The sequence below is a fragment of the Antennarius striatus genome, chromosome 12 (assembly GCF_040054535.1).
Source record: "Antennarius striatus isolate MH-2024 chromosome 12, ASM4005453v1, whole genome shotgun sequence".
In the NCBI taxonomy this organism is placed as follows: Eukaryota; Metazoa; Chordata; class Actinopteri; order Lophiiformes; family Antennariidae; genus Antennarius; species Antennarius striatus.
The window spans coordinates 17,876,087-17,890,088 of NC_090787.1; the positions used below are offsets into that span (position 1 = coordinate 17,876,087).

The 14,002-nt window shown below is 40.4% G+C and overlaps 1 protein-coding gene across 1 annotated transcript; it reads right to left on the reverse strand.

Moving 5' to 3' along the window:
* Nucleotides 1-7,851: 7,851 nt before the first annotated feature.
* Nucleotides 7,852-13,699, reverse strand: atp6ap2 (ATPase H+ transporting accessory protein 2). The gene is made up of 9 exons (XM_068329169.1): nucleotides 13,576-13,699; nucleotides 11,855-11,985; nucleotides 10,899-11,027; nucleotides 10,564-10,659; nucleotides 10,327-10,464; nucleotides 10,008-10,061; nucleotides 9,771-9,920; nucleotides 9,564-9,683; nucleotides 7,852-8,640 (listed from the first exon to the last, which is right to left on the reverse strand). Exons 1-9 carry the CDS (start codon nucleotides 13,649-13,651, stop codon nucleotides 8,449-8,451), a joined length of 1,086 nt encoding a protein of 361 aa, XP_068185270.1. The 5' UTR covers nucleotides 13,652-13,699; the 3' UTR covers nucleotides 7,852-8,448.
* Nucleotides 13,700-14,002: the final 303 nt, after the last annotated feature.

Sequence of the window (14,002 nt, forward strand, 5' to 3'; positions counted from 1 at the left end):
CTGTAAATCCCGCCCATTGTATTATCATGTATGTTATGTTCAGTGAGGTTCCAAACTACCTTGTTGCACCTATGACAGCGAGGGAATTAAGGTTTATCAGTAACATTAAAGGCTCTATCCTCTAATGATTAAAAGAGCAAACAGCCATGGTGTGAGTCTTGATTAAAGGTAGGAGCAATATTTAGTTTTTCTACATTAAACCATGTCCTAAGTATCTAATCTCGTATTATCATTATGCAGCGGAAGCACATTAGTTAATGTGTGTAGTGAAATGTGGCAACTTAGTACTAAAGTAGTCATTTCGGTTTCATGTAACTTCATACTTCACTGCTTTATTCTAAAATGTTAATTATTATTCACTTTGCATATTCACTGTCCCCTTGCGACATCATTTTCCGCCCATTTACAGTCAGGTCCTTTGGAAACACCCCAAAAGAACTACTCAGTAGATTGACCCAGGTAAAGTGTCTCATGTTAATTATCTCCATTAGTATACAAAGACTCGGTGAAACTCACATTTCAAATACCCCTTTGACACTCCCTGGAAGTCCCATGGACCATCACTGAGGAGCCAAACGGGTCTTGACAATGGTCGTTGGAATATGAAGACAACCACACCTCACTGGATTAAGAAGCCGAGACAAGACCAGCCAAACACTAGAACTGAAGAAGTCTCTTGGAAGATAAGTTAAACATCTCCAAGAAACTTTCTTGAGGTCCAGTGGATTGATTTAAATAACTCTGGATAACGATGACCTGGATAACCGAGAACCTACACAGACTTCTTCTATTGTTAATAAGCTTCAATGGCCTATGAAATAAATTTCAATGCTTTATAGCAGGGGTATTCAATTAAAAGTCACAGAGGTCCGGTTAGAAAAATTTCCTCTTAGTAAAAGGTCCGAACCCAAGTCCAGTTTGTGTCTTATAGCCAGCCACTATATCCACATTATCTTTTATTATCAATTTTCAATGCAGGATATGTTTAAGTGAGTGCACAGCTAGCTCTTTTACCTCACCATAAATAAAAGTAGACCCAGGAAAATAAATTTTAACCCTTTATGTTAGATTGAAGAACACACAAACCTCAGAATTAAAAAAATAAAGTGCAAAAAGAGCTGATTAATCATTTTTCTCGTAAATTAAAGACATCCCAGCATAAAGAACTGAAGGCCTACACTTCAAGTAAAAAAACATATATATGTTCAGAAGGCATAAATAAAAACTGGCTCTTTCAGTGGAAAAATGCAAACAGAGAAAGGGGTATGTGGCCTGCCAGTAATTTACTTGCACACAAGGTGTGCCTGTGCACACCTTGTGGTGGTCTCTGTAATGTTGGTGAAAGAGACCACTGAACTTGATCGGCATCTTTTATTGCTACATGTATGTCCTCTCCCCGTGTGTGTGTTACATAGTGGTGTTACACTCAGCAAAGAGCTCCTTATCTATGTGAAGGAACCTGACACACACACACACAAGCTACAACTCATCAATGGCCACAGATATGCATGGTGCTCTCTGAATAGCTGCATCAAGCTGTTAATATTTCTGTTTTTCTGGTTGCTGTTGAAGCTGACATCTTCCACACATCTCATCCTTCTGTTGTCTCCCAAGCAAAATGTCAACAACAGCGTTTAAGCACTTATTCACAACATGCCTTTAGTGAACATTCGTTTGCATTTTTCTCGGTCATTTTGCCCTCAGCTCGGACTTCAGGGGATAATTCTGCGCAAACGATCTGTGCTTTGTTTCATAGTGGTGCTTCATGTTACCACTTTTAATTCATGCTACGTGTTCAAACTATATGAGGTAAAATGGTTTTGAACTACCTGACGGAGGAAAAAACATAAATTTCGTCCACTCATTGTTAACCAGCGGTTTTCCTCATTAACCTCCCTTCGTTTGGAGCTGTGCTGTCTCCCTTCTTCTCTGCTCCGCTGTAGCCGTAAACTCACAGCGGTAACAAGCTGTCTCACTTCCTGGTTCGCTGACGGCACAGGGTAGACAAACGATCTGATTGGCTGAACTGAGTGGCGCTGTTACCGTATCAACTAGAGGAGCAGCGCCCACTGTCTGTACCCGCAAACTGCAAGTAAAAATGTGCCAAGAAAATCTACTCTCGTGAAATTATCATGGAGTGGTCATGGGTCCAGACAGAAACATCACGCGGTCCGGATGCGGACCGCAGTCCGCCATTTTGTGACCCCTGCTTTATAGTGATATCCTCAAACTGTTGCTCATGTTCTTCTTATTTATGGTTTATTTTTATTTGTAGGTAGCTTTTACGTAATTAGGAAGATCTGGGCCTTCATCGCTGGTGGAGAGCAACCAGAGAAGTCTATTGTAACATCATGTAACGCTAATGGTAAGGTGATGACAGCAATCACTACGAAAACCTCGAGTTTGGAGAGGAGAAAAAGATCAGTCTTTCTTTAGACATAAAATGTGTGCAAAGATAATCTTGTAAACCACATAATGAACCTTGGAGCTATTGTTTTCTATCGGAGGATCTCCAGCTTGTTTTCATCTTTAGCTAACATTTGACTTGTGAAACTGTGTTTTATGTTCCTCATTGTGACATTTGAATAAGTCTCTTTTTCTCTATAAAATTATCAATATTCAGATTTTATGGGATTATAGCCCAGAATAATCCAAGGAAACCTGCTCTGCTCTTTAATCCACTGTTATGTAATGCATCTTGCTGAGAATATTGGGGAAGGGAAAGAGTGAGTGTTTGCTCAGACATCATTCTGTATATGTCACTAATGACATGAAATGAGAGCGGGACATGAGGAGAGAAATAACATTCCAGTGATGATATCAGCGGAGCAGTTGGCTCAAAGACCTTCTTGGAGGGGGCTAATAACGAATGTGGGACCCGATGTTACAGATCGTTCCATACACCTGGACTCTGGTCATCTTGGAAAAATATCAAGTAGTCGGTCACCAATCCAAGTAATCAGAATTTGGTGTTCCAATCACTTCCATGGCCATGGGTGTATGAAGTCAGACACCTAGGCATATAGACTGCTTTTACAGTCCACATGCCTCAAGAATGGGCCGCTCTCAAGAGCTCAGTGAATTCCAGCATGGAACTGTGATAGGGTGCCACCTGAGCAACAAATCCACTCGTGAAATTTCCTCACTCTTAAAAATTCCACAGTCAACTGTCAGCTATATAATAAGAAAGTGGAAGTCTGTGGGAACGACAGCAACTCAACCACGAAGTGGTAGGCCACATAAACTGACAGAGCATGGTCAGCAGATGCTGAGGCGCATAGTGGGAACATGTCAACAATTTTCTGCAGAGTCAATCGCTACAGACCTCCAAACTTCATGTAGCCTTCAGATTAGCTCAAGTACAGTACGACGAGAGCTTCATGGAATGGGTTTCCATAGCCGAGCAGCTGCATCCAGGCCACGCATCACCAAGTGCAATGCAAAGCATCGGATGCAGAGGAGCAAAGCACACCGCCACTGGACTGATGGACAAGTCTGGGTTGTTCGATTTCCAGGAGAACGATACTTGTTGGACTACATTGTGCCAAGTGTAAAGTTTGCTGGAGGGGAGATTATGGTCTGGGGTTGTTTTTCAGCAGCTGGGCTTGGTCCCTTAGTTCCTCTTCCAACATGACTGTGAACCACTGCACAAAGCAAGGTCCATAAACACACGGATGACAGATTCTGGTGTGGATGAACTTGACTTGTCTGCACAGAGTCCTGACCTTAACCCAATAGAACGCCTTTGGGATGAATTAGAACAGAGACTGAGAGCCAGGCCTTCATGTCCAACATCAGTGTCCGACCTCACATAGGCGCTTGTGGAAGAATGGTCAAAAATTCAAAAAAAGGTGAAATAACTGAAAACATGTTTTATATTCTATTTTTTTCAAAGTGGCCAAACTTTGCTGTGCTTACTGCTGTGCACACTCTTGGCATTCTCTCGATGAGCTTCAAGAGGTAGTCACCTGAAATGGTTTTCACTTCACAGGTGTGCCTTAACAGGGTTAACTAATAGAATTTCTTGCTTTATCAATGGGGTTGGGACCACACTGAACAAGCATGGCTATCAGTAGCGATGTCCGAATGGCGCCCCATGGGGCCTCAAAAGTTTGAGAAAATTGTGTCAAAAACGGTTTCAATACTCGGCTCCCCATTCATTGAGAATGTAGATGCCCTCTTTGACAGGGTGACTGTACTGCAGCCACACAACGGTCGATAACCCCAGATAACGGCACTTTGACGTTTCCTGAATTGCATATATTTTCGAAAAAAACTAATATAATTTAATGTGTTAATCCTTGCTTGCTATATTGTAGCCTTATAGGAAATTCATTTATGATTGTTGATCCCTGCAGGGTTCAATAAAGCAATAAGAGATATAGATAACATGTTCATCCATGTTTATGTAATATAAATGTATACATATGTGTTTGTGTGTGTGATTTACATAGAAGGATTAGGGCCACTGGAAAAAAAAACAAGGTATATGTTGTGAGATAAAAGTCAGGATTCCGAGACGTCATCGCAGCAGCTCCACCGGCTTCTTTCTCGCGTCTGGTTCGGTAACGTCTTATTGATGACGTGTTGTTAACATATGTCAGGTGCTGGGAACAAAGCAAACACTTCCCCTGCAAATTAAAAGTGACGTGTGTGGTTTATTCTTTTCTACCATGTGAGCAACAGAGCTTGAAAATTAGTTTCTCAAAAATTAAAATCTTTGTTCAGCAGCACCAGTTCTAAATGTCCCCAGTCTTGAGATCTTTTTCTGGTTGGTTTCATTGCAAAACAATTATAAAGCAAATCGTGAGGAATCGCAACGCTAATCTGATCGATCCAGAAGGTATTGACAAGATAAACAGCACACCGCGCTGTTTCATCCATTATAACACATCTGGGACCAGCTGGTGTTTAAAAGCCCCACCCATTGATCCGAACCACTAAACTGATTCACCTGGGAAATCAATGGCTTTGTGTTTCGAAGTACTTGAGTTTGTCAAACATCATCAGTCACGTGGTTTTTACTCATTTGAAGCAGGCATCGAAGCAGTGGTTCAGAAAGAAATGCCTACCGATTCCGGGGCATGTATCAGAACGCTGAAACAAAGCGGACATCACTCGCTACCACAGCATCCTGCAGCAACGTGCCATCCCATCCCAATTGCGGTTAGTTGGACGATTTATTTATTTTTCAACAGGACAATGACCCCAAACACACCTCGAGGCTGTTTGAGGGCTATCTGACCAAGAAGAGTGGTGGAGTGCTGTTGCAGATGACCCGGCCTCCACAGTCACCAGGCCTGAACCCATCGAGATGGTTTGGGGTGAGCTGGACTGCAGAGTGAAGGCAAAAGGGACAACAAGTGCTAAACACCTCTGCTAAACACTCCTTCAAGACTGTTGAAAAACCATTTCAGGTGACTGCCTCTTGAAGCTCATTAAGAGAATGCCAAGAGCGTGCAAAGCAGTAATCAGAGCAAAGGGTGGTTACTTTGAAGAAACTGGAATATAAAACATGTTATCAGTTATTTCCACCTTTTTTGTTAAGTACATGACTCCACATGTGTTCATCGGTAGTTTTCACCTTCTTATTTTAAAACACATTGAATGAGAAGGTGTGTCCAAACTTTTGGCCTGTACTGTACATTTCTTTAAAAGTTTATTCTTAGGACTGCAATAAAGTAGCGTCATTGCACTGCCTTTCATTGTCCATTACAGGTGTCTAATGTCCAGCTCTTAAAGACACACATTTGGGCCAGAGCTTGTTCAGTTTTCAATAGATGACATGAAGGACCACAGATCAGTTTGGGGCAAGAAATTTCAAATAGTGTAACTGGACATCTGGCAGCTGTGTGAAAATAAAGAGTGTAATGTGAGGCCATTTAACTACTTTAGAAAATTTATCACAATTAGATTAGGATTGATTAAATGGGTTGATTCTTTTGATAATTGATGTGGATAAGTAAATGCTGTGCTGAGTAAATTTACCTCTAATAAAATTTTAAAAATTCTATTACATTTATTTCACCTAGCCAGACATCCATAACATAAAATTTAGGATTTTTCTTTGTTCATCGACAAAGTTCATAAAGGTTATTTTTAATCTAGTCCACTTAAAAATGTGCCCAGAAGGACTCCATCGTGGCCCTCCAAACATACCTAGTCAGTAACGAGCCAGGATTCATGAGGGGCAAGCTACCAGTGCAGTCGGGATTCAGGGCACGGCTTGGTCTAACAGTGGGGCTTTTCTCTTAAGCCGTCTCTGAAAGGGAGCAGGGCAGGATACAGGTAGATAGAGCCAGGCTAACTGCCTCGCCCTCCAGCTGAGAATCCTTCATGGAAGCAGCTCTGGTGAGATCCATCTGCATCGTGCACCCAGGGGTGTCAAACTCATTTTCACCAAAAGGCCACAGCAGCATATAATGGCTGTCCTCAAAGAGCCTGATGTAACATGTAAATGTAACTAATGTAACTTCTCCTTAATGTTAAATACTCTGAATGTATTATTTATTCAAGTTACAAACATTGCAGTTGCACAGAAAAAGTGTCTTCTTATTGCTTTGTTATAACATAAATCCTTTTAATTTGTCAGGTTATGAAGCTCAGGATCGTACTATCCAAGTGAATAAATAAAAATAACAAAAAACAAGTTTGGACATTAATTTTGTTCAAAACGTTTTTGTCAAAGTTAAAATGGGCTTAATTACTGCATTATGGGAAAGGTCGTTTTTAGTCAAAAAACACTTCTGACCAATTTATTTGTAGACACTGACCTTTTATGCTGTCGTGGGCCACATTTGGCCCTTGTTTGACACAAGCTTCAGAAGAAGAGTTCGAGTGAGATCCCTTACCTTGTCTTCAAGACCCCATGCCAGTCTCTTACCGGAATCTTAACAAACGAATTGTCTTTCACATTTAGATTCTCTGTTGAACTACACTGAATGTTATACTGGATGTAGATGTGTCTGGCCCATAGTGAAGTTTCTTCAGACTCCATCATGAACTTAATAGCTGTACATCCAAAATGACACCAAGGCCATTCATGGTCAGAAATAGGAAGTCCAAGTAGGAAACATTGTAATTGACATCCTGGCCTTTAATAACTTCTCCTGTCATTGCCTACATAATTAAGAACATCTGTCCTTCGGTTAATTTACAAAGTCCACTCCAGGAAGCACTAATTACATCCCGCTTCAAAGCGGTGATGTATTTAATTGTCAGTGTTCGTGTGTTCGTCCATTCGTTCGTCCATTAGTATGTCCATCAAATATCTTTGCAACCGTTGCAGAAAGATGAAACAAAAAGCACATTACTCAGGCAGCAAAGGGGATGAAAATGAGATGATCAGCTTGACCTTGAGAGAATTAAGTCAAGGTTAAATTTCAACTTTTGTATACTCGGGAACTGGAGTAGAAAGATGGAGGCCAGTGTACGGCCATAGATCAAAGCTAGTGCTTTGATTTATCTAAAATTTTGCATTCGGAGACTGCAACATCCCACGACTTACTCTGACCTACCCTGAAAGTAGGTTAGAGTAAAATTTTGGATTCAGGGGTGTCGCGGGATGTTGCAGTCTCTGACTGCCTTGGTTCTATTTCTATTATTTACCTGTGAGCAGCTTTCCTTGAATGAGAAAAAGTAAAAAAATATAAACCTTTAGTTTTTAATAATGCACTTTCAATCTGAGGTGGCATCCTCTCAGCTTTATTTTAAACCAGCTTATTTAGGCTCTTTCAAAAATCAAGATCATACTGTAAAATAAAACACTACTATAGTACTCTAGTGTACAGTTGAGTCACGACACTGATGTGATGCACATGCTACAGAAAGTTAACTCAGCTCAACGATCCATGTACAGTAATAATTTATTGATAGAATTTTATTTACTTTTATCCCGATTCAAGTAACTTTTAAGAAGCATTTATGTAGTCCATTATGCATTTAGTTGTTGGAATTGAAACCAAGTCAGACCTCCCTGAATTAAACTCCCCGCAAATACTTTCACAATACAGTAGTTTCTCTTACATTTGTATATTCAATATATACATATAGTCTTCATTTAAATTAGAATAGTTTCATACAACAAGACAAGCTCAACTTCACACAGAAACCAGGCAATTACCAGTCACTCATAACATTACAACAGTTTTTTTCTCTGACAATTCTTGGAATGGAAACAAATGAAACGGTTAGTGAGTTGACTACATCAGGAATGATATGTGGCTGAAGGAAGCCAGTCTCAATTTGTTCAGTGTATACACCAGTGGAGTTAAATATTGAACTGCTTCATGTGGTAAAGATAATCATCAGTTTTGTAAACAAAAAGGTGATTCAGTATTGCGACCTGCCTCCCATCAAGATGTCACAATTCACTAAACAAGAACTCACAAAACACAAACATTCACCAAAAGGATCTAAGAGGACGGCAGGAATGCTGATGGTCAGGACTTAGTCCATCCTGATCTTCTGGTTAGTCATCCTGTAGATGATGCTGTCGTATCCTGGATCCATGTTCCATAGGTTATAAGATATGGCGATCACAGCCAGGGCCAGAATGATCATCAGCCACAGCACAATGTTGAAGACAACAGCATACTGGAAGTTATACTTGTAGGCCAGGTTGTAAGGGTCAGTGCTAGCCTGGAAAAGATGCAATATCAACAATGGAAGCTGTATTGGTTAAAGACATCAGTTTCTCTCATGTGGCTATGCCTGTTGGAGAAAATGGCTTCAGTCAACAAATAGAAGACAAGTACATTTCATCTTTAGGCACATTTACTGTCACATTTCCTAGTGCTGTCTTCAGTCCACACTGTAACTACAGTGCTTTAAGTGTTACAGCAATCCTTCACAATAGAAAGTCCAATTTTTTTCGGAATATCTAATGCAAAAGGTGCAGTAGTACTAATCGTAGTAGTAGTAGTAGTAGTAGTAGTCGTAAAAAACAGTAGTAGTAGTAGGGGTGGTGGTGGTAGTATTAATACAAGTAGCAGTAGCAGAGGTATAGTTGTAGTAGTACTAGTTGTAGTAATATTAGTAGTAGTAGTGGTGCACTGCAAACACTACACACATTTCACTCTACCGATACTTAACTAGGCCTGTTAACTCTTTTTTTTCTATGCCTATTTATGACTTTCTGTTTGTATATTCTTGATGGGTTATTCATTAATCTTTCTATTTGGTGCTGTACTACTTTCTATGTGCTGGTGCTTTCTGTGTGCTTTTTCTGTGTTTTGTGTACTCACTGTGCTGTGTGCGATGGAGAAATTAATTTCCCTGATGGAGCCTCCTTAAGGGATAAATAAAGTTATACTCTACTCTCTACTAGTCATAGTAGTAGTAGTAATAATAGTAGTAATAATACCAGTGGTACTAATACTAGTAGTAGTTGTAATAGTAGTAGTAATGGTAGTGCTATTATTAGTAGGGTATGATCTCAGTATTTGTCACATCCTTAGAGTACTTCATTGTTCCTGCTGAAATCCATGACTCTGCTAAAACGTTAACGTACGATTAAACCTATTAAACCTCCATTTGGTCAACAGTTCATAAAAAGGTCTTACAGTCGCTCTGGTTTGCAGAATCGAACGGGACTTCCTGGTCAAAGGAACCTCAAAGGTCTTCACTGTTACAACCTCCACCACAGCGCTGTTGCCATAGAGACCATACACATCTTCACCTAACTACAGAGGGAAAAGTATATTAACAGAGGACATCAAATTATTAGTTGGTCAGATTCTTAAAAATACCAATGATTACTTTTCCCTTACTTTCTGAAGGACAGAAGCCAGAATGGCAGTGGCATCGCGATACTGCTGAGAGTCTTGGCCATAGACCCTTTTCAGCTCCTCCAGGCCAGACAATTCCAGGGAGTATATGTCAGGAGAGTGGTCCTTTGCCAAATGTTTGTGTCTCTGAAGCTACAACATGAACAAGAAACTGAGACATCTGAGCTGCAATGCAAGCTCGATCCTCAGAAATCCCTTCAGAAAACCCAGATTACTTACCAGAGCTGTGATATCATGCAGAACTTGAACCTCAGACAAGAAGAGCAAATCAGCCTGGAAAAGAAGCCACAAGTAAGAAGGGAGAGGATCCAGAAGTTATGTGTCAATGGTATGAGAACATACATTCTAACGCTTTATAGTGGAAGCAGAATAACTGGGACAAAGAGGAGCTAACAGTTCAAATCAGTCACCATTCCATGATGGCTGTCAGCAAACAGTTGTCGTTGGAGTGAGGCAATGCTATCATTTTGTTGTCTAAATAAGTGATATTTAAAACCAGTATGTGTTGTTGGGTGCTATGCTGCTGACGGAAACCAACTTCTGCATTTCTGCTGAGGGAATTGAGAGGCAGAGAGGCGAGCACAGAGCCATCCTGGGACAGACGAGCACGGATCTGCTGCAAGGTAACTGGGAGGTCTTCAAACACAGCATTGGCCTTGCCCAGCATATACAACCTCTGAGACACAACAGACAAAATATTAACCGCTGAGCCTCTGGAAAGTGATATTAGATGTGGTAAATATGTACTTCTTGGTCAGAGTGCATTCTTCATTACCTCCTCACTTGGGGCCAGCTGCAACACTACAGGGGTGTCCTCAGCAAACAGAGAATGGACTGTCTCTGCAACACTATCCAAGGTAAAGGGTACCGGCTGCAAGAAAGAAAGACCCACTGACAACAAAGCCAAATGAAGTAGCAGCAGATGTACATCAAACTGTTATACCTTATGTGCAAAGTAAAGAGACCCGAATTCAGATAATAGCAAATTTACAAATCAAATTAGTGATCGATATCGGTCCAAACTACTTCCAGAAATGTATAACTGGCCCTCGAAAACCCGCATCAGCTCCTTGTCACTCAACCTCCTCACAATGACCGAGTCTGACTCACATTCTCCAGAGGGTAGGAAGCCACACTCTGAGGCAGGTTCAGCTCATCAACTCCTCTCACCACTACCAGCACATTAGCCCGGGGACGCTGAAACAATGGAGCTGCTTGAAGGCCTGGCCAGGACAGATCCTGTACAAAGGAAAGCACACAGGTTAGCACAGTCACAAGCTTAACCCTCGAGAACTGTTTGGTCCAAAAAAGGACATTTTTGTTGTTTTTATGTGTTTCTCTCCCAATAAATCAGTCAATTGAAAGGCTAAATATATGAAATTTTGCCAGTTATTTTCTTTCAACTTTATTTTCTAATTTCCTTAATGCCTGTCATTGGAAGTGTATAGAATAGCAGATCTTCACTGGTATATTGGGCCAAAAATGCTCCCATTGACTCCCATTATAACCGCATATTTGTCATATACTATAAGCATATAGTGTGTGTGTGTGTGTATATATATATATAATACATGTATATTATATATATTACTATATACAATAATGCTGACATGTTTTTATGAAACTAGATCTTCATTGTCTGCAACAAGACAGTGACCCCAAAATCACCCCACAACCCAGAAACAGACCCACTGTCTGTGTTCACACACCTGCAAAAACATTCATTCAATAGTTGTAATATAATTATCAGAAGTATTAAACTGTGCACTAACTTCGAAATATTCTATATTTTGCATTTTTCCCATTGGAAGAAAAACAGGGTTCTAATGGCAAATTCCATATAAACATACTTTATATAATGAATATAATAAACGTTATATCTATGGATGGAACTGAAGTAATGGAAAAGATCTGATGCATTGAAAGAAAAAAATATCTGTATTACATTGTTTTTTACACTTTTATGAGACGGCTCTTTTTGGACCCGATAAGGTAATGTGTATAGCCATTTTAATCAGTTTTCAAATGTTAAGTCCAGCAGAACTTTTTTTTTACATATATATTACCTCTTGGACAGAGAAACCCATGGTTAATGCCACCAGGTCAGGGACCTTCTCTCCAGAAACAGGCCAGTCTCCTTTCTGGAAGGACACAAACGCTGGAGCCTGCAGCACCGTAAGGCTGTCTCCATGAACACCTGTGAGAAATGAGAGCGTTGTCACTATGAACAAGTAGGAAGAAATGTCACTTCAGAAAGGATAATGCTCTAAACCCAGCAGACATGGAAATTTTTTTCTTAATATTATTAGGATAGCATAAATTGTATGTTCAAACTGAAAACTTTTTAACAGACGTTTTTTCTTTTCAGCCAGTACAAGGATTTGCTGCCTGGTGCAATAAAACAAACTTTTTATAGTTGGAGTTGGGGTTATATTTTGATTGGGAACTCCCTACAAAGAAGAATTAATAAGTATTACTTATATTTTTACATACTATTGACTAATTTCACAATTCAATACAACAACATTCCATAGGTTTTTGAAATCTTTTACTACTAACTACTGACACAACAATTTTTTTCTTATGTGGCATATTATTAATAAAAGGAAGGACATAGACATTCTCTGAAGTAGTGACACTATGGAATCAACACCAGAAATAAACATTCACAGGATTTAAAAACTATCTTTATGATCCTAAATTATTTTGGTAGTTTGTGTTCTATGAAAAAAGGAATATGTTCTTTCTTCCTTGTTAATTGTCTTCTTTAATCGGTACCGAAAGCAAAAACATAAGAAAAAAGAAAATATGTCACGTGATGCCACTAGACCTTTACACAATCAGTAATTGCCTCCCATTAGCATTGATTACACTGGTGGGTATAAACTAATAGAGGATCACTCAGGTTCTCACTGGCTTTAGGTCTCATTACGTCCATCCTCCTCCTCCAAAAACTAGACCCACTCATAAGACATGTGAAGGCCAGATCGGACTATTCCTGACTATTTGGTATGTGTAGCTTTTATACCGTAACCAACAGTCTGGGCAGCCGTGGTGAGTCTGAACCCATGTCTGATGAGCGGATCTGTAAATACTGATGGGTCTGCTGTGCCTCCGGCCACACCATGACTGTCACGGTGCTCTGAGGGTTCCCTGTCGTAGTGAGTCGTCTGGTGGAGAACCCTCAACAGCCGAACCGGATCTCGTGGGTCGGAGGGAGGGGTTTGAACCGTGAACCAGCGCGTGGAGTTACAAACCCGTGACAGTCAATGACGAATATCGTTTAGGAGGAAGAGCCTCTTCCCAGCCTGTCACATGACCGAAGAGCTACTGCGTTAGCAGCTGCTGGGAAGCGGAGGCTTCTGACTAAACATTCTGTTTTCTTCTTCTTTCCCTTTTGGGTTAAAGATCATTAATAACGTGAGAAAATCTGCAGATGAGAAATCCAACATGATCCCTGACATTATTACAGCCTGTCAGCGCGTTAATGTGGGCAACACACCGACAGTATGGTGTTCCGTTTTAACCAGGTTGTCGGTAACCGACGTTGTTGTCTAGTGCAAACAGTACGGCGTTATGACTTCTCTCATTCCAACTCATCTTCATGAAGTGGAGTTACTGTACTGTACACCCGTTCTGACATTTTGTCAATAACATAGCGGCGATGCTCCTGGATGCGGCAGCCACTTATCGAACGCAAATACCATAAAAACGGGGCTCTATCGCTGTATTTACGCCGACAGAAATCCCAGCAAGTTAATTCTGAACTAGGTTGTTGTTCTCTTACCAGTTGTGACAAGGAGATAGAGGACAAACGCCGCCGAGAAAACAGCGTCCATCGCTCGACAATTTGTCAGCGCCATCTTCCTCCTTAGCGATAGCAGAGCTCAGCTGACCTGACGTCACAGTGCCGCAAAGGATGACGGGACATAACCTGCGGCAGCAGAAGCCGGGATCAGCAGCATTCACCTGTTCAGGTTTTCCTCTTGAGCGTCTTGTGTAAAACCAACAGAATTTGATAAAACGTGAAAAAATACAATGACGAAAATGAGTAATTAATAAATAGATATTTTAAGACGTTCTAAATGCTTTTTGTCAACTTCAACGTCAGTTATTAACAACCTGAATCTGAAAGGGACATTAATTAAACCAAAGGAGGTAGAAGGACTGTCATTAGGATTACACAGTATTGATTAAAAAAAAAAATGTTTTAT